Here is a 27,105-nt window from a genome sequence, read left to right on the forward strand (position 1 = left end):
ATGTACGCTACATTAATATAATTTTTAAAAGGAAGTAAGATTAATTTTTACATTAGGTGTTTTTCACAAGCTTCTTAGCAGACAAGTTCATTATTTGCTGCCTTTAGGCCATGTTCAGACAGGCAATAGCACTAGCTGAGTGCTCCTGTAAAGATCTCTAATAGATAAAGAGTTTTAAGTCCTCAGAACTCACAACCAGAAAGCTATACACCCCAAACAAATGTGTACTTACCTCTACATACTTGTGTGCCGTCCTTCTACTCAGACATTAGCCGTTTTCCCCCTCAACGTTACACTTTTCTCCAGCTTTTTTCTACTTCTCGTCTTTGTGGCATTAATACCTCCTCATAAATCGAAGCATGCCAGAGGGCTGAGGCATGTTTAGACTGATCAGACCAAACCCAAAACGCTGTGCCAGACAGACTCAGTGCATACCCCAGCTGTGGTTAAACACACACCTCAGCCTCCTCCCTCGCCTTCATAACTGAACTGAATATTTATGCATGCACAGTCATCAGAAATCACGCTGCTAAAAGTGGCCCGACAAAATTATGTGCATTAACTCTGGCCATTATGTTAATCATGTATATACATGTGCTTCATTTACCAGTGACAGTCCATTCAAGCAGCCCTACAAGGAAATTAAATGAATGGAAAACTTCCTTTGAGTAGTTTTTAGTCAGTTAGGTCCACAGTGGAGCGCACACACCAAACCTCCAGAGGATTCCAGATATTTTTCACTTTCAATTCTTCTTTAGGCCTTTAGAGAGCAGCAAACCTCCCAGAATAACCCATTCATGATCATACGCCCAAACTTGATTTGATTAGTCCCACAGGGATAAAAGGAAAAAAAGAGCTCACACTGTGACATTTCTTCTAAATTGTACTTTATTTTCTTTTAAAGACATATGTTTTAAAACAGCGATTGTAGAGAATAAATAAAGAAACGTTTTTTTCCACTTCCATAGGTACATTTATGTAATTAAAAACTCTATAATAGCAGTAGTGTTCATCATCATGAAGACCACAGGAATCCTGTTTTTTTTCTTCTTCTTCTTCTTCTTAAATTAAAAAAGAAATTGTCACATGTCCCCCGCCGTCAAATTGATTACCAAATAAATTAAAACGTAAAAAATCAAGATAGAAAAATTCCCAGCCCTTCCTTCCGCTTTGTTAATTTTTAAAAGTTGTGGCAGCAGAGAATGTTAACTGGTGAAGTTTTAGAGTCCTCCTTTTTTTTTTTTTTTTAAACCAAAGTATTTACAGTGAGAGGAAATCCATTTCTCTTCCAGCTTAAGTACCCCCATTGTTTTTAAATTTACATATAAATAATAAAACTAACTCTACATAACAATATTACCAATGGTAATCATACAGAGTAGTATTTTCTTTTGCCTCCGACTGTGTAGACTGGCCTTCTGTTAACGCCGCAGACCACAAATCACACTATACAGTAGAACCCTGTTCAGTAGAATAACATCAGTGATATGCTTTTTCTTAACATGTATATCTTGTTGCCGACAATAGATATGTACATATATAAATGAATCCAGCTGTGGAATGATAGGAACTCGGGAGCACTTCTCATATTGCGGATGCTGATTCAGTCGATGCGTTTGTTGCTGATATTACTGCTGCTGCTGCTGCTGCTGTTTGTTTTTGTAAAGCGCATACACGTGATACTGCTTTATGTGAAGTGTTGCTCCTGTGCTATACGGTTGGTCAAACAACCAAAAAAGGCTGGGACATCCCAAGTGGTTTTTCTTGATTGAATACTTTCCTGGGAGGTGAAGAAGGAGCAGAGGAAGAAGAAAAGGAAAGAGGAAAAAACCAAAACAAAGCATGAGTATTATTTTTAGATCAAATCGCAGAAATCAAACACAGAAGTTTAAGACTTTGGAAGTGGTGTCTGCATTACACACTGCTTGCACTGATGCCTCAGGGGGAGTCTCAGTAATCAACTAGTGTCCATGCAGCTGGAATAGGGACAGTCACACTGCTGCAAGTGTATGCACGCTCTTAGAAAATTGTCTGTCGTCTTTTATTGCAGGCAAATTAATTCAGAACATGCACAGTAAGAATTCTGGTGGGGATCAACTCTTTAAATTTTAGATAAAACAAATAAGATATATACTTCTTCAGGGGGGCATTCACAAAAAGAAGTCTTTAATTAAACTGCAGTTTCTCAGGAAAATTCATTTTTGCATCAAAAATTCATATTTTCTAAGCAAACTGCTGCAAACACAACATCTGCAGGTATGAGAATCTATTTATTACCTTCTGAGACCTTTTCCTTTATGCTTCATTTATCTAAATTTGAGACAAATTGTGCAGTAGGGCAGTACATGAATGAATATGAGTCTCCTGCTCTCAATCATAAAGGCTATGTGAAGCCTAGCTCTAATTAAATACAGCAGAATTTCAAAGATTAACTACGTCAGTGAATTTAAGTGAAGTATGTATAAAACTATGCGCAAATACTGTGGGGTGTTTTACATTTGATACATTGTAGCCATTGAAAAAACAAAGACAGTGCAGAGGATTAAAGAGGGAAAAAAGGGGGAAATTGTGTCAATGGCTGTGTAAAGTGATTTTTTTTTTTTTAACGGAGTGGAATAAAACTTTATAAAAATTTACTGATTGTTTCTGGGGACCAGAAAAATTCTGTAAGCTATATTTTTTTGAACTCTCCTGAAAATTCACTTTCAGATTTTTCAGCAGTTTCAGACTTTTTACAGCATGATAAATGATTTTTTTCTTACTTTTGACTTTATGACCTGCAGATGCTCTGTGTGTTGTTTTGGTTTGGATAAGAGGTGGACATTTTAAGGGGTTATTATTTCAACTTTATGATTATTTATGGTTATTTCTTCTTAGCGTTTGGTGTCCCAGAATTCCTACAGAGGAATATAGTTCCTCAGCCAGCAGCACGTGTCACAGGAACAAAACAACTTTACCCAAAACCTTCTAGTTAGTGTCTCATTTGACACACACACACACACACACACACACACACACACACACACACGCACCAACAATTTTCAGATTTTACTCAACACAAAAACACTCACACTAACACGAGATGTGATCACAAAGTTTTAGGATGCTGCCACCGAGGGCTTCAATTATTCAGATTTAAATTTGGCCTCTTCAGGGTCACCTGAGAGAGCAACTCTGGATCTCTTCTAGCTCTGCTGACCTTTCTAGATCGCAATGGACATTAGAGTTGCTCAATCATTTTCTGTTTCAGGTTTGACCGAATATCCTGTGGAGGATCATTACTGATGATTAGAGGGTCATAGGATCCACTGCAGTATCCACATTTTCCAAACCTGAAAGTGATGCATCAGGTAAGGTGTGGAGAAGGGAGTGTGCTTCTTGTTTTGTGAGATTAGGCTCTGTTAATTTGTACCCATTGATGAAACTGACAGTACAGTTTAACTGTAACATTTTGAGGCATCTGTGGGAGAACATTGAAGGGCATGTCCTAAATTTGGGGAGAGGGGTGGCCGTCATTGTGTGGTAGATACACCATGTGGTAGATTGTTTTGGCCTTGCATTCATCAGCCACCCTGCTCCTCAGATTTAGGGAGCACATCCTAAAAATACACGTTAAGCCATCACAGAGTGGTAATAAAAATGCTTCCAGAGAACAATTTCAAATTAGCACAGCAGGAGATGAAAGATGTGCAAAAGTGCACAAGGAAGTGACCTTGAAGAGCAGGTTGGCTATATTTTATCGAGGTATGGTTTGTGATTCATAAGCTTTATGATTGCACCTCGTACAACAATGTGTTCATCTCACACACGATCAGTCAGTCGTACATAAATACTCTGCTGTCAACCATATACAGGGGCACGTATATATTTTCTTTCAGCCTCACAAAAAAATAAAATAAACGTGGACAAACTTCAGGCACAAAGTCACATGGAATTGAATTACGACAAAACGAAAACCTCGCACTCACCGAAAACTACCACACCATCCAGCTAAACAGAAGGGATATGTAAGAATGATAATCATGACAGACGACAAAAATGAAACCAATCAAAACCAAAGAGATGTCCGGGAGAGGTCTCGTGTATCCATATTTGATGGTCAACCAGCTAATTTAGCTCTTAGCACTGAAGCTTTTAGAGGACTTTAAAAGCAAACAGCATGTCATGATAATCAGTTGCTTACAGATGCTGAGGTAAGTGACGATTACTGATCAGTGTTTGCAAGGATTAAAACCAGGATAAAATAATAAAAGAGGAAACTCACAGCACACCAAACACAGTTCATGGTCGCCACAGTAACCCGCCATGCAGTTGAGCATGGTGAATCAAGGCAACGGCCCCAAAAAACCCCAAAAAAGAAATAAAAAACCAAACTGCTAATGGCAACCATCACAGGCAATATCGCCACAGCAACCAACCAACCAACCAACCAACCAACCAACACAGGCCAATTAACTTACAACGCAGTGAGAAGGAAGGGGAGGTAGTAGGTTTTAGCGGTTGCTAGGCAACTGTACCCATAGCGACGCACGTCTTCACCATATATGTATGGACGGGACAGTCTTGAGAGTGGTGTGGCGTTTTTTTGTTTGTTTTTTTTTCTCTCTTTCTCTCAGGAAAAATGGCACATATGGCACAGCACAAAAACAATAAAATGAAAGTAAAAAGAAAAAAATTAATGAGGGACAGCAGTAGGCATTCAACCCTGTGACAGAACACTGGTTAGACAACATTTGAACCCAGTAAAAAAAAAAAACTAAATAAATAAAATAAAATAAAATCTACTTCTCAATAAAGAGTGAGCAAAAAAACAGAACAAGCCACTTTTACACAACAAAAGGTATCTGATCCTGTTTCAGACTGACGGTATTCTTAGTGCTTTCACCTCATTAAAGTTAATCTACTGTAGGGTTATTGAGTTCTTCGGTTCCACATGAAAGACAGCCATTTACCCCCCAATTACATCCACTCTGTCTCCTTAGCTTGCACACACAGTTCCAGCTGTCTATCAATCCCTCCCCTGAGCTTCCTCCCCCCCAAAAAACTCCTCAAATGTGTCGATATATAGAAACTCACCTCCTTCAGTAAGGCCTGTTGGCATCCTTGGGCCTCTTGAGCTGCACTTTCAGTCTCTTCATGCCAATCTGGAAGCCGTTCATTGCCTGGATGGCAGTCTGGGCGCTGGATGGGTTGTCGAAACTCACAAACCCTAAGAAGAAAAAAGAAATAAAAGGTAGTGTTATATCACAGCAGCATTTCTTTCCGTGCAGGAAAGAAAGAGACACCTGTGACCGTCAAAGTGACTCACCAAAGCATTTACTCTGATTGGTGGCACGGTCGACGAAGACCTTTGCAGAGATGACGTTTCCAAAGGGCAAGAACATCTGCAGTATCTCAGAGTCAGTGAACTCCTGTGGCAGGTGGTAGATGAAGATGTTACAGCCTTCGGGACCTGTACACAAAGACAGGGCAGCCATAGAGACGCACACGGGTTAAGCGGTCAGTGAAAATGGCCGTTTTTTCCCTCTGTTTTCATATAATTCTGTCTGTGCCAAACTACCTCCAGCTACACAGACTTTGTCTGCTATGTTTATGTCATCCTTTTTTTTGTGCATATTAAAAAAATACAGATTTTAGGAGCAGTCTTTACAAATCGGATTTTTTGCTTCAACACACAAATGTGCTTTCAAAGTTTATTATATATCCTTATTTTATATAATAATTTCCCTAAATGAGCCTGTGTGTACCACAGACAGGTTGCCTGATGAGTCTTGATTTCTGCTCTAACTTTCAGTTGGTAGGGTCCCAGTGTAGCCATATTCTAATGGTTGCTTCCAGCAGGATAACGCACTAGTTATAAAGCTCAAATTGTAAAACTGGTAGAGTTCAGTGCACTCAAATGACCTGCCAGATCCCAGTTCAATAGACCGCCTCTGGGATGGGAGACTCATCATGGATGTAGAGCTGACAAATCTGCTATAATGAAACAAAATTGAGGAATTTTTTCTAGCACCTTGCTGATGTATCAAATGAAGAATTAAGGCAACTTTGAAGGGTAAACAGGGTCCAAGCCATTATTAGCAAGGTGTACCTAACAAAGTGGCCAGTTTAAATGGCCGATAACATTCGGGCTTTTATGGACTTTTTAAAAAAGGTATACAATCTGTCCTTATTGTTATAAATTATGCAGTTCCAACTTATAAAACATAATGAAAAATGATACCCAGAACTGAAGAACAGATTAGAGCCTTTTCTTTTTCCTTTTTTTTTTTAAACAGCAGCACATTTTGATGGTCTTCTGTGATGTAAAGCTTGTGTGATTTGTGGTAAATTAGCCAAACATGCAAAACCCCATTTTGAGTTTACCTTCTCTTTGCTGCAGCTGCTGTGGCTGCTGTGGTTGCTGGGCCACCAGCGTGGGCTGGTGAGGGAACGGCTGTCCCACCAGGCTGTAGGCAGCAGGGTAGGTGGCTGATGGAGAGGAGGAACAGGTGAGCCGAGTGCGATGGCGATGGCGATGCAAGCAGAGCACTGCACACTAATCATTTTTCACTTAAAACATCTGACAGAGCTGCACCCCCACCTACAGGTTTGCTAAAACTGGGCTATGTTTTGCATAAAGTTTGTGATGTGTGACTCACTTTATAGTGCTGGAGGTTATTTACACTTTGTAATATATGTGCATGTGTTGACTTTGAATGAGAATTTCTTCTTTGCACATGCAGCAGTTCTGAAATCCAAAAGGTACTGCAGCTGCATTTGATTGTACGTTTGTGATTTGCATTCATAACCTGAAAAGGTTCTTACTTAAATCTAAATCTACAAAAACAGAGTCCAGCAATGGGATCACATCAGTTTGAAGTTTGTAATTGTCCCTGTTCTAACACAAACAATGACTTCTCTACCACAAATACATTTCTATAAATACATGGTTATTTATTAAGAATTTATTACATTATATTGGACATGTGTGCCACTGTAAATCCTGATTCTCACCTGTATAATGCTGCATGCCTGTATAAGCTTGCTGCAGGGGGTCCAGCACAGGACTCTGAGCTGTAACACAGCGAACATGTGGTTAGGAAAAAAAATCATCAATGTTATTTGATATATTTAATGTTATATGAATGCTACACGAGAGGTTTGTGAATCTAAGGATACAGCTGTAATCTGTGTAGGATGCGATGCCTGTACCTTGATAGGCATGAACCCCGTTAGTGTACAGGGTTTCTGTAGCTGGCTGGCCGTTGGGTGGTGCTGGCACAGATGGGTAGCTGTTCACTGCGATTGGTGGAGGCAGAGCAGGAACAGGTGTAGCTGCAATGGAGGGTGGAGTGCTGGTACCTGCAGATGATTTCAAAGTAAGGGCATTAATTTCTATTTTATAGGTCCTAGAAACACACTCTGTTAAATATAAATAAAAACAGAATGCAATGATTTACAAGTCTCATAAATCATATACAATAGAACATACAAAACATCTAATTTTTGAACTGGGAAAATCATTTTAAGAAAAAATTTGTTTTGAATTTAATAGCAGCAACTTAACAAAACAGGTGCAACAAAAGGCTGGAAAAGTAAGTTGTACTAAAAAGGAACATTTCACAACAGGCTAGTAGGCAGAGTTTCTCAGGAGATGGACAGACAGAGGTCTACAAATTGTGGAACAATTTCAGAACAATGTTCCTCAACATAAAATTGCAAAGACTCTGAAGATCTCATGATCTACAGTACATTATATCATCCAAAAAGTCTGGGAATCTGGAGAAATGTCTTTGTGCAAAGGACAAAAATCAGCACTGGATGCCCTTGATCTTTGGGCACTCTGGCACTGCATTAAAAACAGGCGTAATTCTGTCATGGAAATCACAGCACGACCTCAGGAATACTTCCAGAAATCACTGTCTGTGAGCACAGGTTAAAGCTCTATCATGCAAAGAAGAGGCTTGTTGTGAACATGATCCAGAAACACTCATCTTCCCTGGGCCAAAGCTCATTTAAAATGGAAAACTGGACTGCTGAGCAGCTATAATCCTCCATCAGACAAGAATGAGACAGCATTCATCTTCCAAATGTCCAACAGCTGGTCTGCTCAGCTCCCAGATGTTTACGGACTGCTGTTAAAAGAAGAGGGGATGCTACACAGTTGTAATCATGGCCTTGATCCAACTTTTTTGAGACATCCTGCTGCCAGCAAATTCAAAATGAGCTTTTTTTTTTCTTAGAATTTGCACTTTTTGCACAGTTTAAACATTTGATTGATACATTTCATTTGTTCTACTCTAAATAAAATATGAGTTTATGAGATTTGAAAATCACTGTGCTGTCTTTATTTACATTTTACACAGCGTCCCAACCTTTTTGGAATTGGATTTGCGGTTACAGTGCATGAAAGATCTCTATTGTTTCAGTGGGTGAGAGGAGGGTGTGATGTCACGTACTTTCACGCACCAATAGAAACCTCTGATGCAAATGTAATGACAGCTGGTTGACTGATTAGTTACTTTCAATCAAATTTGAGGTTTTATATCATCAGTACATAGAAACGATTCTTTAAACACAAGGAAGCGTAGCCAGCAGACTGTTACCAGTTTTCTGAAGTCTTAAATAAACCACACAGCAACTTTAAGGGTTGAAAATTTTGAATCTAACGACCACTTAAGGTTGGCTTCAAAAGCAGGTGAATCACTCGCTTATCCTGGCAAAGTCCACCTTTATTTAAATATACAGTCTGTATATAAACTGTATAAGTAAGTGAAATACACCTCCTACTCCTATTTTACCTTAAAAAGTAAGAGTTAACTTTGAGACAGAATGGAAAAAAGTACAGAATAGATGTTTGTAATTTTGTCCTCTCTGGTCCACCTCTCCTTGTATATCCGCCCTCATATTTCAGGCAGAAATCTAATCAAGGCCAGACATCTCTGCCTCTCATTACCTGAGGACGGGGTGATGGATGCAATCGGCGTGGCAATGATGCCACTGGGGTTGAGGGCAGCGAGCTGCTGCATCTGAACTGCAGCCACGGTGGCAACAGGAGAGAGGTAGGCCGACTGCGCCACCAAGGCCTGCTGCTGCATCAGCTGGAGGACAGAGAGAGAGAGGCTGTGATGGATTGAGGAGCGGGAGTCGGGAAAACTGACATTTAGAGTAAGTTCAGAGTCCGTGTTTCGGTGTGCAGAGGCCATTAGTGTGTATTCTCAGACTTGTAAAGTACAGAAACACCAGCAGACTTTTAAAGCATGAAGACGCTGTGCAGAGGCTCGTCATCAGACATTTAGTGAGCGATTTGTGCAGATTAGAAATGACTCACGTTGTTCAGATTTCCCTCATCAACATGCTCCAATAATGAGATTCAGTCACTAAAATTGATGTGTTTAATATTACTGTGACATCTCCAGACCCGAGCCTCAATAAGGAATCAATATGCAATATTTGATGATTGATGATGTATATTTTCTTCCTCTTCTTATTCACTATTATTAAAATTTGACTGTTATTATTGTTATTAAATTACACAGACATTCATTTTCATTTACTGCAAAGCAAAATGTTCAACATTTCATCTCGTGGACTTCTGCAGAATGACAGAGGCCAGAGGTCACCAAATTAACAATCAATAATATTTATCAGATGAAATAAATAAGCAGTAAAAGGCCCATAACTCTTCTTTTCCTGTACACTGGTCTATATGATAGTAAAATAACATGTTTTACTGCTTTTAATAGATGCATCTGCAACATCGGTCACTTTTATTTAGTGAATTGAAAAATGAGTTATAATGGGGACTCCAGTTTGCCCCGTAGGGCTTACGTTGATAATCTACACGCTCAACTCAGCAATCTAATATTTTTAATTCAATTCCATTCAATTTTATTTATATAGCACCAAATCACAACAACACTCGCCTCAAGCTGTTTTATATTGTAAGGTAAAGACCCTACAAGAACATAAGGAACCTGCAATAATATTTTTAACGGTAGACACATTATATTTTCCCTCGTTTTCTGTATTCTTTTATTCCAACTGTCGGCTCTATATGATGTCAAAAAAAGTTATAGCAATGTTAAAAAGCTCCTGCTGCCCCAAATCATGTGATCACTTGGACAGTCAATCTAATTAAAAAAAAAAAGATTCAAAGATCAGAGTTAACACTGTTTATACAAGAGAAAGGATAAATGGAGAGGCAGCACAAAGCTGCTGTAATAAACTCCAGGAATTAAAATGTGAAGATGGAAATGAGTATAATAGGTTCTCTTTGACTTATTTATTTTAAATGATGATAATTATTATTTCCATTACTTATTTATCTAACTAATTCACCTAATAAATGGATCTCATTGGTGAGACTAAGTCAGACCAGCCTAAAATAGCTTTGGGGGATCCCAAGGGACTAGAAGGGGACAGATGGGGGACTGATGGGGGTTGTTGCAGAGTCTAGTGACCTCCCATGTGATGGCTTAAGTCAAGAGTCTTACTTTAAAGGAAGCAGAAATAAATAGGTGCTGTACAGGGGGAAGAAAATATACTATAACGTTCCCAGGTATCAGTGCTCTGACCCATCCTGACTCCACCAGCGGTCATTGAGAACAAAAAAACAGAAAAGAAAATTCCCCGTTCTTAGTTAAATCCCTTTGTCTCTTCATTTTCTCCCTTGCTTTTTTTGTTTTACGTTTTCCTTCAATAAAAAAGAAAACATGAATCTATATGTTTGAAGGGTACATCTAAGCACCGCAGAGCACTCTGCCTAGTGACCTCAGTCATCGGGAAAAATCGCTTCCTGATGGTTATAATCCCTCATTACGATCAAATCATGGGAATAATTAGTCTTTAGTTCACGTTGTGTGCTCTTCACCTTAGCTGTAATAAGGATTCATATTGACAAGACTATCGATACCCAGCGGCATTATTGATTCTGCTTATAGGTCAGATTCCTTATCGATTCCCTTCCTGATCCCTATTCGGTTTCCTGTGTGGGAAGACTGTGGCAGCATCGAGAGAGCTGCTTTATTATCTCTGACTCTGAACACCATGTAGAAACAGAAGGCACATCTGACTCAGTCGTGCAAAAGCCACGAGTCTGACGTCACCGTTTTGCAACGTGCAACTGTTAGAATTGTGCGCCAGCACCGATAAGAGAAACTGACAAGATTGGAATCAAAACACATTCAGTGGATTGGATCATTTCTTCATTCACATCTCTGAGCTGTAAACTAAGAATTTTATTGAACCCCGCCTTCGTTTTTGTCTAGCTTCGAGCTTTACCTGCAATTTCTCTAAATTACCCTTCCATTGAACATTTTTTTAAAATTTTGTTTTTAATGTGACCTTTTTTCTTACTAAATTACAAACACATCAATCATGAGTAAAAGTCTCGAGAGGCCTCGTTAAACATCATAATCTGAACAACTGTAAATGAGGCAAATCTGAAACCATTTGCAGTAAATGGTCAATTAGCGACGATGACTTTATATTGTTATTTGAGATTTTTTCCCCCTCCCAATTATAATCATCTTAATATCATATGAGACATCTCTTTTGGAAATTTTGAGTATAAAATGCTTGAATAGAACATTACAACTCAAGCGTCTCTCGAGTAGCTTTTTCTTTTATGGGTTTTTTGGGGGATTAAAGGATGATTTCTGTGCCTTTATCTTCCATTGCACTAAAATAGCTCAAAGATGATGATGAGAAAGCCAGATAGAGAAAACAAAGTGCAAAGGATAAAGCACTAAAAGAAACTACACACAAAAAAGTTCACTTTTGATATTTTGGGATCAAAATAAATATTTTCAGCAACATGTTGTAGTGCTCTCATGACAGATAGTGTGTGTTTTGGGTGAGATGTGTATGTCTGCAGGTCTTCCTCACGGCCTGCGTGTAGGCGTTGTAGGCCCCGAGGTGCAGGGTCATGGGACTGATGACTCCAAGCTGGGAGGCCACCTGCTGCATCCGCCTGAGCCCTCGCTCTTTCTCAGAATCTGCAAACTTTACCACCAAGCTGGACGAGGCGCCCTGCGGAGGAAAAGGCAGAAAAATCAAAACTCCATCTGTCTGATGCTTTTAACATCAACGCTCAACATCAGCAAGAGGTTAAAACACGCACAGTGGTAAGAGTACCACTGTTACCACCGCTACTCTGAGCATTTCTTACTGCATCCTAACAAAACTGGTTAGAATCCAATATTTTTACCTTACACATACATTTTCCACAATGAATGCATCACTCAAAGACTCAGTGTAGTGTCTAGAGGGATGTTTGTGGAGCTCAAGGCTAATGACACTGACAAAAGCTTTTTGTGCAATCATCAAATAAGATTGGAGGTTAGAGCTAAGTGAACATTTTAATCTGAAAAATAGATCTCTGAAAACACACGATCGGAAATGATTGATTTGTGTAAAACTGCAAAAGGCTGCAAGGTAAACTTAGAAAACAAACAAACAAAATAAAACAAAAACAGACATTTATCAGTCCACAGTTTGACAAGCCGATGACTCAGGGCTGCGGGTGCACAGCTAAATGACTCCAAAGGAAAAACCCAGAGTACTCATTGACGTAAAAAAAAAAAAGAAGCCCAGAATAAGAAACTAATGGCTTAAATGAGTCACTGGAGCTGTTTAACTTCTATGTTCATTTCCCATTCTCCCTCACAGTGCATGGCTGCATGGAGCATTACACAGAGAACGCTGCTGCCTCCCCCCCAAACCCCCCAAAAAATCCAACCCACATGGCTCCATGCCTGGAGTTTGCCACCTAGAAACTCCAAATGTTATTGTGGACCTACAAAGAAAACTTTGAAATACTTCTGAAGAGCAGCCAGCGCTACTTATGTCCTAAAGAGAGGATAATAAATACCAGTGAAGAGATGGGCAACCTGACAGCTCGCCATCACAGAGGAGGAAATAGAAATCCCTCTCACAAGATGATGCCTAGGTGACCGTCCAGCTAAAATTTAAAGTTTTGCGATGCAGCAGAATGATGATAACAATCATCGAATTAGATCCACTATAGATTCAAATAAAGACAAAATGCTCCTTGGAGTGACCGAGTTGGAGCTGAGACCGTACTCTAAATGAGTGAAATGACCTTTTTTATGCTTAAACTTAAATTGCCTGACTAAAAGCTACCAGACATCATCGCCATAGAACATCACACAGATTTAAAATCCAGTAATTTGCCTAATTCTTTACACAAGTACAGTGGTGTAAATATTTAAAGTGCTGTTATGCTCATATTTTTATTCTTTATGTCTGCTAGACCAGAGGTCTGCACTGTGAAGCAAGATTCCATCTTACCTGGGTAACTTCAGGGTTAAGCCTGAGTTTTCAGTACTACAAAACCGGCTCACTTCTTACCAGGGGTTCATCGCCATGGTAACTTATTACTGCCAAACCTAACCTCCTCCAGATCAGAGATGAACAGGTGTGAAATCACCACCTACTGATCAATCAATTCTCTGAAAAGTAGCTTCGTCTTCCCTGAACGATCCCTCAAACCCCTGCAGAGGGTTTAAAGTTTTTCTTTGTCTTTCCCTGATGAGCAGGGAACTTAGAGCTTTATCCAACATACTGAATTACTGGATTGTAATCCATCAGATTCTCCCGTGTCTTACGTAAAAGAGTTGTGATATTTAAAAGTCTGTAAACTTACAGTCACCATCTGTGCCAGCTTTCTTTCCAAGCTAAACTTGATTAATACAGTAGATTTTTTTTCCAATCTTACTGATTAAAAGTGCTTAAAGTGCATACTTAATACTATATTACTGGACAGCTCTTTTCTTCTCACACACAGTTATGATGCTGATTTGTCTGCAGCACTCTGTATTGTGTCGTTAACCTCTTTATATTTTCCCCATAGTGGAGTTTATCTCCCTTTGTGAAATCAGTACATGTATCCATCATTGTGATTGGTCAGAGGCTGCTGGTCCGTCTTCTATCACGTGAACATGCAGGGAAAGCCTCGGTTGGCTTAGAAGTTGATAACCAGCTTTGAGTGACCGCTTGTCCTGATTGGTGATGCTAGGTGAAGCGAATGCAGATATCAGAAAAAAGAACTCGCTTCATAGTGCAGAGCCCAGCTTTGCATGATCCACAGTGCAAAATAATCCTTATTTATGTCTTCCTTAAGTCTTCCTTTTAGACAACATTCTGATTGGCTGGTCCTCACAAACAGAAGGTTTTTGTCTGAGCATAGAGGCCCAGAAAAGGTCTGAAAATAATTGCTTAACGTTTTCGGATGGATGTGTTTAATAAAGGCTTGTGTTCGTATTATTATTAGCTTAAAGCACATTGTGTCCTGACTTAGATGAGCACATTTTATGATCCATTACTGACATAAGCTAAATAAACAAATAGGTTTTTATTTTAATTTTGACGCCCTACATCAAGCCACACTGCAGTAAGACCTCCAGAGATAAATCATGACCGCATTTTACAAAGAGTGTGTCCTCTATTGTGTGTGAGTGTATGTGTGGAGGAGGGGGACAGAAAGGAGAAGTGGTGACCATTAGCTGAGTCACCCTATGAGTCTCTAAATGACTGGATTTGGAGCATCTGAGTGCGTCTGCTGGGTTCATTTGAATTTGTGTAACCATGCTGCATGTGCAGCACGAGTGTGTTTGTGTATGTGTGTGAGAAAGAGTGTATTTTGTGGACTTACAGGTAGAGTACGACTTCCGTGCAGAGCGTTGATGGCGGCCTGGGCCTCTGCGTTGCTCTGGAACTTTACAAATGCACACCCTACGTGAAATGACACATCATTAAGCACAGCCCCTCTCTCACACATACACACACTCACACACACTATAACAAAAACGCTTCCCTTTAAATATACATTAGAAGCCATCTTGCATCTAGTGTTTCATCTGTTACCGTGGCACCATTAAGCATGGTCCACAGAACATTCATTGCTTCATCAATCACAGCCCGTAAACCACCAAACGCATCATTAGCTATGACCAATAAAACCTACTGCACTATTAGTCGTGCCTCGTGCAGCAAACGCAGAAAAGTCTAGCCTCTGTGTTTGAACTGTCGCGGACTTTGATTTACATGGAAAATATCATTAGCATTGTTGTTACTGACAATAGTCATTTATACGGTGGAGTTGCAACGTGCTGCGAGCTTTATTCTTCGGATTTAAATACAAACGGTTAAACAAAGTCAGCCCACACTTCTACAGTCGTGACCGGGAATCCGGCTGCAACCAGTGGCTTTAAAGGATGCTCGACTAAAGGCTGTTTTTGTAAATTGTGGAGGGCATAGCTTAGCAAAATGATCTTACTGCTGATGATTTTATTCAGTGGGACAAATATGAATTATTGCTTAGGTTTTTAAGTAGCTAAGCCATCCGAGGTAATAGAAATAAGATGATACGACACGGCTAATTGCATCCATTTAAGCAATATTTAAGTATTTAAATGTTTAAACGATGAGGCTTCAGACTATTTAGAGTAGAGTAGTAGAGTTTGTGGACAGGGGAGGACCAGCAGAGAGTATAACAGTAAATACAGTCAAAGTTCATATTTGTAGCTCTTTAAATGTGAGGGGAGAACAGTTTTTACCTAATGAACATAGATGGATGAATGTTTTGCTGCTAATGTGTCGTTTCTGTGAATAATACTGTATCTTTCTGTTATACGTCTGGCGTTTATCAACTGAAAAAAGTCCAGGAAGTCTTGCTAGATATTAAATGATGCAGGGACAACCATGGAGACAAAGAGTGGTATAATAAAAGCAGACTAACACGTAGCCATTGCTCACCATAGTTTTATATTTAGTAAGACTTCCTGGACTTTATACTTCCACCTGTTTAGCTGAGGAGTCCCTGTCAGCCATCAGAGTCTTGCATAGGTTGTCTGTTACCTTCACCAAGAATGTAATGTGCATGGTTGCATCAGTTTGCCTGTTTGTTTGCTTGTTATAAGGATTAATCTAAAAATATGAGCAGATTTGCATGAATATTTTACCAGCGGCGATGCTCAGCTAAACTATGAAGTAATTGACTTTGGAAGTTGGTTCAGGAGTTTCTGAAAGGACTCTTGAGCACTGTGATGCAGGACATTTTCTGTCATATTTTCAAATATGCTGCTCCAATGTGAGAAGAATAAAATAACAATGCTTCCAAGAAAAAAAAAAATCCAGATTCAGATATCCTTCTGGATCCTGGGACTGTGCATGTTGTGGTGGGAATGTTCAGCCTTAATGTTGGATGTATTTCACATTATTACCTTTGCTGGTACCGTCAGGCCCGCGGAGCACCGTGCACTCCTCTATGCTGCCGAACGGCTCGAACATTTTCCTCACATCGGCGTCCGTCTGCTGCTTTCCCAGCATGCCCACAAACAGCTTCCTGTCTTCTAAGGGGAAGGAGATTACCAGGATGGGAGGGAGAAAGGAGGGTAATGTGTGGTAATGTGAGTGAGATTAAAGACGGGGGGGAGAAAGAGATGTTTTTATTAGAAAGGTAATGCAAGTGAAAGTGTGCGGGGAGGGGTGGAGAAGAGGGAGAAGCACCATGTCACTGTACATGCACGAATAACAGAAAACGACAACAGGGTGACAAGCAGTTACAAAGAGGGCTGGACGTTAGCCTGCTGTACTTCGGAGCGCCACCAGAGTGCAGTAACACGAACGGCACAACAAACAAACAGCATCTGGCGGTGACTCAAATGTTTGTCACCCTCTGTGTGGTCAGAGAAGCTGCTCCGTCTGTCCCTGTCTGTGAAGGATCAGACCAGCGATTCTGCATGTTTGAGCCCATTCACTACAAATCGCGCGCGCCTTACATTCCTGCAGATTACTCTCAGAAAGAACACCCGAGTGATACATGTTTTGTTTTATTTTTTTTCCCCCCCAAACCGTTCGGGATGCCATTTCTTTCCAATTTATTTCCGTACGATAATCAAATGTCAGAGACTTGAAGCTTGAGATACAATCAGTCACAGCGAACGTGCCATTATCCTTATTGCAAACCTACATACAGCCTAAATGTCAAGGAGATTGCAGACGATAATGTGGTTTGATTAGAAACACCTGCCTGGGTGGTGTTGATGGGGAGGGTTTGGGTATTGGCTGATGAAAAGCACAGAATTTGCTCACTACGCTGTGAGCCAATCAGTGTCAGAAAATGCATAAAGAACTGAAAAAAATCACATGTTTATATATATATATATATATATATATATATATATTATATATATTTATATATATATATATATATATATATTTATATATATATACAAAATATAAACAAATGCCTGCATCTGCATGCTTCTTGTCCTGTGATACTAAAAGGAAACCAAAGGATTTCTATTACAGTTTTGTGAGTTTTAAAGAGCTATAAAAAAAATCTAAAGTGTTGATCCTTCAGGCTGCTGGCATAGAATCTAAAATCACATGCTCAAAATGTTAAAAACTTGGACTGACTTTTAGGAAAATAGGCCCTTTTCACAGCAGGCGTTTTGATTTGCCACATTGTGACAGGGAGCCAGCATGCACAATACCAGAACCCTGAAACTGAAGCAGCTAAATGGCATTCAGCCATCATTAATTTTATTATCTACACCTGTGCTTTTCCTACTGTGGCACGTCAAACTCCAGTGAAAACAGGCCTATTAGAGACAGTGGATGCTGTGAGAAAGAGTCTTGGATTATTTCCTGGATGTCGACTCAGATGTGAGAGCTTTTCCAACAGCACAAAAACTAGAGTGTTGCATATTTTAACTTCATTCTTGCAAAAACCTAGCACATGTGATGGAGCGGCTACTGTGTCTGAAGCAAATGTCAAGTTTTAGTTAATATCAGGATCCTTTAAATCACGTGTGTAGGGTTAGGGGTAACTTTTGTTTTAGCCATAAGCTAAATAGACTTATTTTATTTATTTATCTTTTTTTTTTTTACCCTTTATTGTGATAGAACAGTGTAATGGAGAGAAGACAAGAAACCAAGCATGAAGATACACAAATGGCCCTGGGGCAGATCTGAACCCAGGCCTCTACGTCATCCCCACAGCACGTGGGCAGCCCGCTCCACCCAGCTAAACCAGCGCCCAGATAGGCAGATTTTAAGAAAATAACAGATTACATTACATTTTAAATGCAGTCTCACACATTTTGACATGTTTGTTTTTCCTGTTCCTAAATGTTTTACAGGTAAGTATAAAAATGCGTGGACATTGAATAAACCCCAAACCAAAATCACAAACCTAACTCAAGCTGGGTGTCTCGATGGACGTTAAGAGGTTAAGTGATCAGATGCTTATACCCTTTGTACTTTTCTTGATTACTAGTTTAACCGTAGTCCTGCAGTCGCTAGTGATTTGGTTATCTTTAAAATTTGCATCTGGATGAAGTCAGATGTTTCTTTGGTAAAGCATCATACATGTGAGAGCGTTTACCAGGTCACCGGCAGCCCATCTGGGCTTAGGGTTTGGTAAACATTAAAGTCTAAAAATCAACAAGCAACATCTCTTGGTTTCTGAAAATTCTCTATTCAGATTATGACTAAAAACAAACTCAACCCTAAAGGGAGCGTGAGCTGGTGTTATGCTTTGAAAATCAGCAATGGTAATGTAAAATGATATGAGGTATGAGAGATGAAGTATCTTTAATAGCTCCTGTCAAAACCTACCAGTATTTTCTTTTATGATAGCGTAAGTGGCTGTGTGCAGTGTGTGATGTACAGGTGTAGTTTGACAGAAGCAAAACATCCATCTTGACAGGCAGCTGAGCCGACTACTCAGTCTGAGCAATAATCTGCTGAAGGGCTGATAAAATCTGTCATATTTTCTGTGCAGATTGCATCTTTTAGGAAATAAGGGGCCTTTAACATCAGAAGTTTAAGAAAACATCAGCTCCACTGTGTCCATGGTGACGGTGCATGGCACTCTGGGTTATGGCAGCTTGTCTTTGTTTAGTGCGGCTGGAAGAGGCACATTTTTAACCAGCACCACAAGCTTTTCCTTAACCAAACCAAGTAATTATTAGTATCTAAACCTAACCAGTGAGTGAAATTAAAAAAATAAAAGAGCCCTAAACAAGTTAAAATAAATGCAACACACAAAGCTCCAAACAGGACACAAACCATGATCTCCTGGCTGATAAATCTGAAAATTATGGCGCCGCTAACTGCCTCAAACTGTGCCGTTATCTCTGCGTCTGATTTTGCGGTAACCAGTGCAAGACCACAGTGTGAAAAGACAACTTTTGATTTAAGGTGAGGCATAGGATATATAACTGTCATATTAGTGCACACCATTTAAACCATCCATCATTTTTCGTAACCACTTATCCTATTAACTATGCAGTGTGAGTGAGTGAAACCCTAAAACAAAGATGTTCAGAATCACCAATTGACCTCAAAAGCATGTCCGTGGGTGAAAACCAGAAAAACATGCCAATCATTTACATCTTGCTGTGAACTTACAGTCCCAATCATCGTGCTGCACCGCTGTACTTTCCCTTAACGCATCCTCCACTCAAGCGCTTACCTCGTGCAGGTGTTTTAATGTCACTCCAAGACTAACTGACATGTTATCGCTGATATTTCTGGAGGTGTTTATGTTTGAACAGGTGTTGTGTGTCTGGGTTGGGGACAGGTGTCTCTTACCCCCTCTGCTTTCGCTGTCTGCAGGCTTCACTTGGATTGGGCGGTTCATCTGGAAAAAGATGACGCAGTCAGTTTAAATGCAGGTCAGGGCTAATCAACAAAAGGAAAAACACATTCATTTTAACATGGCAAAAAGCATATAAGCATGGAAATAACTGGCACAAATTGGAGTATTTAATGTGGCAAATGTGCCCCTTGCTGTTATGTAAATGACAAAAGATGATATTCATGTTTGTGTGCTTTATATAACCATTTATGTAAATGCAATTATAACTGTAATACACATTTGTGCTTGTTTAGATGTTTGCAAATGTGGCCTGTACTCCAGTCGTTTATATTTACACACCAATTTCTCTCCTTTCCTTTTATTGGGCCAACTCGACTCCAGCAGGCCACAGCTGACACTGATATGTGTGATATTACATTTGCAGTGTCATACAGTCTCTCTTTCTCGCCCCACCTCCTCTCTCCGAGTCTCTCTCTCAGAATCAGCTCTAATCCTGCCGTCTATCGTTCCCTCTCCCCCTATCACACAAAACCAGAAAAAGCACACACCCACGCGGGATTGGGGAAGTGATAAGATTAAGAACACTCGCCAGCTAATCTGGATTAAAGGAGCACGCAGCATCAGAATAGAGAGAGATTCTGAGCCTGACAGAGGCAGAGACGGATGTCGAGAGGGAGGAATATCAAACAAAAACACGGAAGAAAAAGCAGAGAACACACACACACTTTACATTAGGTGACCTTTTCGCTATTCATAAAAGGCCGCTTCGCCGTCCTCTTCCTGGCTATCCGACTATTCAACCTCCAGACGAAACAGCAGCTTGTCCTTCAAATGTATCAAGCACGAAAAGGACCATTGAAAGAAAGAAAGCAAAAGAATGTACATGGGAGTGCAAAAAGGGAAGAAGACTGGGATTGGGTTTGATTTGGGGGGGAGGAAAGGAGCATATGGAGGAGAGGAGTGAGGTGGGGGATGTGCATGCGAAGAGAGGAAGGGTGATGAGTCGAGGTGAGAGCAACAGAGTGACACTCTGTTAACTTTGGCTTAATGAAGGTCTTAATTATGGAGCTGGTGACATTTCAGCCAGTCGCTGATCCTGTGTCACTGATTGATCCACTGTGATCAGTCACCAGGAGACACTATTGATTGGTGCCGCGAGGACCCGCATGAACAAACATCTGTGCTGAACCACCAGCTGAAATATCCCCAGCACCTGCTATACAAGGCTCCCGTGTCTCCTCATTCAGAGCAGTCTAATTGACTGTACCAATTAATAGGATGATGGCGTAGATGGAGGGGAAGGCTCAAAAAACCATCTTCCAATCAGCTAAGCAAATGGAGGTCTTGCTCTGGCGGTCAGTGAATAATATTATTTTAGTTTAAATTTTTTACAATATGCTAAAGAGAAGATATCATCATTCCAACCGAGCCTGCATGCTAAAATTCATGTACTCCGGGTAAAGCTCGACAAATATCACTCACAGTATGTTATCGTCACCGTTTCTTGTTTATACCAGCCAGTTCTCAGGCAGGAGAGAGTGCAACAACAGCCTGTGCAAAATAAGTATTACCTTATTTACCACTGTGAAATATTACCACTGTTTTTCTTCGCTGTTATTGCCCATGCTGTGATTTAATCTGTATCCTTGCTTTATTCTTCACACATACACCTTTCTAAAGAACGCACCATGCTATTAATGGATCTGTACTGTTTTAGTGTGAACTGCCCAGTTACTGAGATATCAGCTTTAGATGTGTGCCTTCTTTAGAATATCGAGGAATCAGATGGTATTTAAAACATTTTAAAAAAATGTAAATATGGCCTGGTTATTATAAGAATCCATAAACCTTATTGTGAGCAGTTTTATGTTCATCTACATCTACATTCACTACATTACAGCTGTAAAATTCATAAAAAGATAAGCATAGCCTTTGTGATGCCACTGCCGTTTTAAAAAAAATCCCTGCTTCGTCGTTCTTTTAGACTTTAATAGAGACAAAAATCCAACTCATGATGATCATCTTGTGTTCAATAAAAAATGAAACTAATGACTGAGACTATAAACTCATCAGGAAAGCATTTACTGAGTTCATTAATGCACACATCCTGTCAGATGATGGTATGCTAGTGTGAGCCTCTCACTGTGGCAGTAGTGTTCCATCAAGGCAAGAAGGGCAGGCACTGCTTGCTCACTGAAATGTGACCAACGTCAACGTAAAGTCAATAACTTTCCTTTCATCTCAGCATTATGACGGCATTCTGTCATAAAATTTATCATCTGTTTGCATTCATCCTTAAAATTCGTGCCATCTTTGTGGCTTCAGTTGGCCATTGTCTTTGGAAGCAGATGTAACTCTGCTTGCCTCCAATTCCACTGAAACCTATGTGTTTTGCTTTTATAGGTCTGTGTCCCGTTAGCAGTGCCTATAGCTTGTCAGACTGAGAGAACATCAGTGTGTTTGTGCATGTGGAAAAACTTGTGAAGGAAGGAAAACTGATGGTGGACCAACATGCTAAACAAGGTGCTGCTGCTTGTTTTGTTTTGACTGATCTGAGATCCATCTACATCTACAAGCTTCTGTGAGTCTCACCATTATCATCATTATCTTAACATATAACCACCTAAGCCAATATGTACAATGTAAGAAACTCTTAATAACTCCTTTGGCATGTTAGTAAGGAAAATCTTGATGCTGGATAGAGGATGTCAAATCCTCAACGGGTGCAGGCTCCACCAGGATTTTCAGATTAGCATATATAAGAAAATGTTTTTCTTTTTGACCAGACCAAAGTTTAACCAGCTGTTCTACCAAAACTCCACCTTATTTTTTATTTATTTATAATTTTAATACCCTTGTAGATACTGACAGTCACTCAGTGTCTGAGCTATCAGTTATTGCACGCCACTCAATCATAGCAGGAAGGATTCTTCCACACATCGATACAGTTGGTGGGTCTATTCTGGCAGAAAGAAAATAGTTCCTACAATAAATGCTCACAAGAACATTTGTAGATTGTTTTTTCCTCTCGAGTAACCAGGTAATAATTTAGGCATGTGCCCTCTAGCGCCAGTATATTCAGGAATCTACAGACATCTATAGATAGATAACTAAAGATACAAGCTATTTTGGGATTGGCTGCCTTGTAAAGGACCTTAAGTCAATGCTATGAATTAATGGCATTAAATTAAGTGGCAACTTTGATTGACATGTTTGAATGATGCTTATAAAAAGCCGCATGGCCCATATTTCACTGTGGGAAGACAAATAGTGAAGGCCGTGGTGGTGGTGATAAGGAGAAGCACAGCAGATGGCTCAGGAGATTGGAATTAGAATATACAAGAGGAAAAACAGTGAGAAGTGGAGGCCATCAAGGCTGTGCCACTTCAGATCTGCACAGCAACCGGCTGCCGGTCTGATAAAGACCATGCTCACATGGCCATCGTCATGACAACCCCAGAGATGAGAACCCCCACATCAGGTAAACAAGGTTGCCCTGAACAACCTGCATAAGAGACGGGTGGAAAACAAATGAGGAGGACAAAGGGTGCTTCTAGGTCAAGAGATAGAGGGATTAGATGTGCAGCGGAGGAAGGGAGAAGACAAGCAGGGGGAGGAAAAATGAAAGACAATAAAAAAAGAAAAAGAAAAAGGGATGGTAGCGGCTTCGTTCGTGCCTGTTGAATGTTGGCGCTGCCTCGAGAGCAGATGCAGAAGCAGGGAGAAAAATATCTCCCTCTAAACCTCCACCACTAACACACACTTTACAGTAATTTGCTCTCTCCCCTCCTCCTCCTGTTGCTCCCCTCCCCTCCCCTTTCTCTCTTAGGCTTGTTTACAAAAACGGTCCCATACTGTGCACAGACAACACGCATTCAAACCTGCCTGATCAACAGCCCATTTCACCACTGTGTGTTTTTGCTATTGGATTTTTCTTGCTCCCCCTGCGCTCCATGTCCAAACACGCCATGCAGATATTATATATACAGTCATCCAAACAATGCTCCGTCGGCTCCTGACGGTCACAGCGACACGAGCGCACATCTACACATACTTAATCTTTTCTTTCTGTGATGCCGCGGGGGATTTCACGAGCATTATGAAATATTAAATCCACAGATTATCCAATCAAATAACAGCTCGACCCCTTCGCCATAATGCATGACCCCCCCCCCTCTCCATGCCATCAAAGTTCATACACTGCAACAACAAGCCCAGAGAATCTACATCGTCAAACTGATTTAACAATTTGGACTAAATCTGCCGATGTATATTCAGCATCATGATTTGATTTAGGAGTACCTACATTTAACAGCTATAACCCATTAAAAGAAATAGGTAATACAGACATTGCAAGGGCAGAGAATTTAGTTGGGACTGGAGGGACGTGTCCCCAGCAGTGATTTGGGTAATTTATTTTAAATATTGTGGCGAGCAGAGACGCACTATGATAGACATCAGCGAGACTGATTGAATTTCCCTTTTCAGCTACTTATTTTATTATTTTGGGGGCATTTTGATTTCATTACAAAATGACAAAAGAGAGAACAGAGAAATGTGCTCAGGAAGCAGCTCTCTCTTTGATCTTTAACAAAGCACAGAGCATCACACTGAATCTAAGTGGTCTCATCCCAGGGCATCAAATACTGCCGTGCTGTCAGATGGTGCTGGAGTCACATAGATATGCACAAGGTATGCTTTGGGATCAATCCCGTGACGCACGGACGGCTATAATGGATGCCAAGCAACTCTGCATCCAGACGTTTGTTACCCTGGAGACTACCTCTTGCTTCACATTTTGTGTTTTTAACTACATTTAACTTTTTTTTAAAACTCACCAATTAGTTTTGATTTCTTTCGCTTTTTACTTTCACTTTTACTCTGTGTTTAAATATCAATAAGAAAAGAAAATCCTTGGTTATGTTTAGAATGAGGTTGGTACTTAGGTTAAATAGGTCCTTTCACACCATTAACCCTGCAACTGGAAACAAGAGGCTTACCCAGTGTGTTTAAATGTGATGCCAGGGTGTGACATACAAGCTGGGAGCACCAAAGCCAAAGGTTACAAGGTGAGTATCTTGACAAGATGACGGTATTTAAAGTCTTGGACATGAAAACGAGCCGACTGAACACACCTACACTATATGGAAAGCAGTATTAGAGCACACCAGCCATTTTTTTTTAATTTAGATGTTTTCAGTCCCATGACCACAGGTGTATAAAATCAAGCACATAGCAACGCAGTCGGCTTTTTCGAACATTTGTAAAATAATGTGAGCATGGTGCTGTAATAGGATGCCACCATGGCGACAAGTCGTTTGTGAAATTTCTTCCCTTCTAGATATTCCATGAGCAACTGTAAATGGTATTATTGCCAAGTGAAAGTAACACAAGTCACAACAACTCGGCCACAAAGTTGCAGACCACGTAAGTTACAGAGCTTGGTCGTTGAATGTTGAGGTGCACAGTGCGTAAAAGTCACCAACTGCTGAGCTCCAAACCTCCGCTGGCATTAACATCAGCATAAAATCTATGTGCCAGAAGCTTGATGGCATGGGTTTCCATGGCTGAGCAGCTCCTGTAAGTGTAATGCATAGGTGGCCTGGTACTTTTGTCCATAGTGTATCCGTCCTACAACAGGGATTATCATCAGCACAGCACTCAGAGTCACAGTGCCCCACATAAAATAAAAAATGCTAAAATAAAAACGTTTAGTGCTATGCAGTCTTATTAATAAGGCTTTATTTATCCAGGGAAGGCTAACTATATATGGAAAAAAAAATTGTCAGACCAAAATCGCAGCTGTTAGTGTTAAAAAAAACAGAAGTGCTTGTTTATCATTACATATTTTACTTTCTGGCTAATGTGCTTAAACACAACCTATGCAAATCAAGTTTACTTAACTCTCTTCCAAGCAAATGGAGACATTTTAAGCACAAGGATATTTCTCAGACTTCGCACAACAGTCCTTGTGCTTAAAATGTCTCCATTCGCTTGGAAGGATGTTAAGCACAAACAGATTCACAACCTTAATAAAACACACAAGGCTCACCTGTTGTAAATACAAGTCTGAATAAATGGTTTTTATTTTTTAAAAGGCCCAAACTAAGTAGCCTGGTGTATTTAGGTGTATTTAACACCCTCCGCAATCTTTTATTTAACAGTGTACAGATTGAGGAGTGGCCATCGCCACCATGGAAATGCATTTTCATGTGCTACAGCAAGGCAAATGTGTTTTAGATAGAGTAAAGCATACTGATGATGACATTTTTCTCGCCTTACTATTATGACCTGCAGAGCTGATGATAATCTGTCTATATAGTAGGCTGCTACTGCTGTGTGAGTGGTGGGGAGGGGGCCACATTTCTGCTGCCTGTTTTCTCTCCAATTTCAATACATTCTGCTTGTACGCCCGAAAAAGCTGCCACTCTGAATGGTAAATATATCAGCGGAGACCGTCACCCCGCTCTTTCAAGAACATTTACAGCAGGGAGGCAGAGCTGGAGGGGAAGAGGAAGGGGGAGGAAGAGGAGAGAGGGAGGGAGGTGTAGCTGGGTGGGGCGAGGGGGGGGGGGCACAAAGACAATTTTCCATCTTCGCCTCCCCTCCGCTCCATCACACAGCGCTGGTCATTGCATCGTGCTGGTCGCCTAGCAACCTGGCATCCCTCGTCCCAGCCGTCTCCAGGCAACGAGACCTGCGACCGTAATCAACCTGCCACCTCCCACCTCCCCGCGCCGCCTCCTCCTCTCCCCCCGTCTCTGTTCCCTCTCCTGTCTCTGCTGCTTTTTGCTCCCTCGGTTCTCCATCCACCTCCTCTCTATCGTTGCAAATGCACTTACGCTGAGACGCACTTGTGAATTCACCCCGTGGGGAGAAGAAGAAACACAGGTGGAAATTGGTATATTAACAGGCATAATAAATAAATAAATAAATAAATAAAATAAAAGAACAGAAAAGAGAGATTGCAGTTGATCACACAAAGAGTTGGAACAAAGCGGCACACAAAAGCAGAGATGCACAAGTGCGCTCCGTTAGCGTTTCCACACGTGGATGCACACACAGATGCGCACACACATGGGCGGGCAGCCACATAAAGCAGAGAGAAAACTCAACCTTCTCCTGAATTCAGTCAAACACAAAGAGACTGACAGCACTTGTGCAGTTCGATAATATTTAAACAATGTCCCAGTCTTCAGTGTCAAAGCTGCTTCCCGGTGTTGTCTCCGGCTCTTACAGGGTTCACCAGTCTGTCCGGCGTTGACGCCGAGCTGACAGTGTCTCGAAGCTGACATTCAGCCGTTTAGCCAGACAGCCAACAAAAATCCTTCAAAGTGAAGAAACCGAATATCAAAGAGTAAATTCCTAACAATACTCGAGTTGACTCTCAATTGTTTTGTCTGTTCTGACTGTTAAATATTCATGTCAAGTGTTGTTTGACTCGAATCAGTGGAGCAGAGGGGGAGAAAGAACTGAATCACAGGCAGATT

General features: G+C 40.6%; 1 protein-coding gene across 3 annotated transcripts in view; it reads right to left on the minus strand.

The window, feature by feature from the left end:
• Positions 1 to 870: 870 nt before the first annotated feature.
• The window catches only part of celf3a (cugbp, Elav-like family member 3a), a 37,266-nt gene continuing 11,031 nt past the window's right edge, over positions 871 to 27,105 (minus strand). The window contains exons 4-14 of one of the 3 annotated variants that reach the window (XM_005457210.4): positions 19,609 to 19,657; positions 16,230 to 16,355; positions 14,660 to 14,739; positions 11,872 to 12,015; positions 8,939 to 9,083; positions 7,195 to 7,344; positions 6,997 to 7,056; positions 6,367 to 6,471; positions 5,309 to 5,452; positions 5,077 to 5,209; positions 871 to 1,780 (exon numbers count right to left, since the gene is read on the minus strand). In XM_005457210.4, the coding sequence (XP_005457267.1) occupies positions 5,082 to 5,209; positions 5,309 to 5,452; positions 6,367 to 6,471; positions 6,997 to 7,056; positions 7,195 to 7,344; positions 8,939 to 9,083; positions 11,872 to 12,015; positions 14,660 to 14,739; positions 16,230 to 16,355; positions 19,609 to 19,657 (1,131 nt within the window). In that variant the 3' untranslated portion in view covers positions 871 to 1,780; positions 5,077 to 5,081. Of the gene's footprint in view, positions 1,781 to 5,076; positions 5,210 to 5,308; positions 5,453 to 6,366; positions 6,472 to 6,996; positions 7,057 to 7,194; positions 7,345 to 8,938; positions 9,084 to 11,871; positions 12,016 to 14,659; positions 14,740 to 16,229; positions 16,359 to 17,427; positions 17,924 to 19,608; positions 19,658 to 27,105 lie in introns of those variants that run through there. The other 2 variants (XM_025902230.1, XM_005457214.4) reach the window with 2 other exon arrangements.

Source organism: Oreochromis niloticus, linkage group LG22 (assembly GCF_001858045.2).
Source record: "Oreochromis niloticus isolate F11D_XX linkage group LG22, O_niloticus_UMD_NMBU, whole genome shotgun sequence".
Classification (NCBI taxonomy): domain Eukaryota; kingdom Metazoa; phylum Chordata; class Actinopteri; order Cichliformes; family Cichlidae; genus Oreochromis; species Oreochromis niloticus.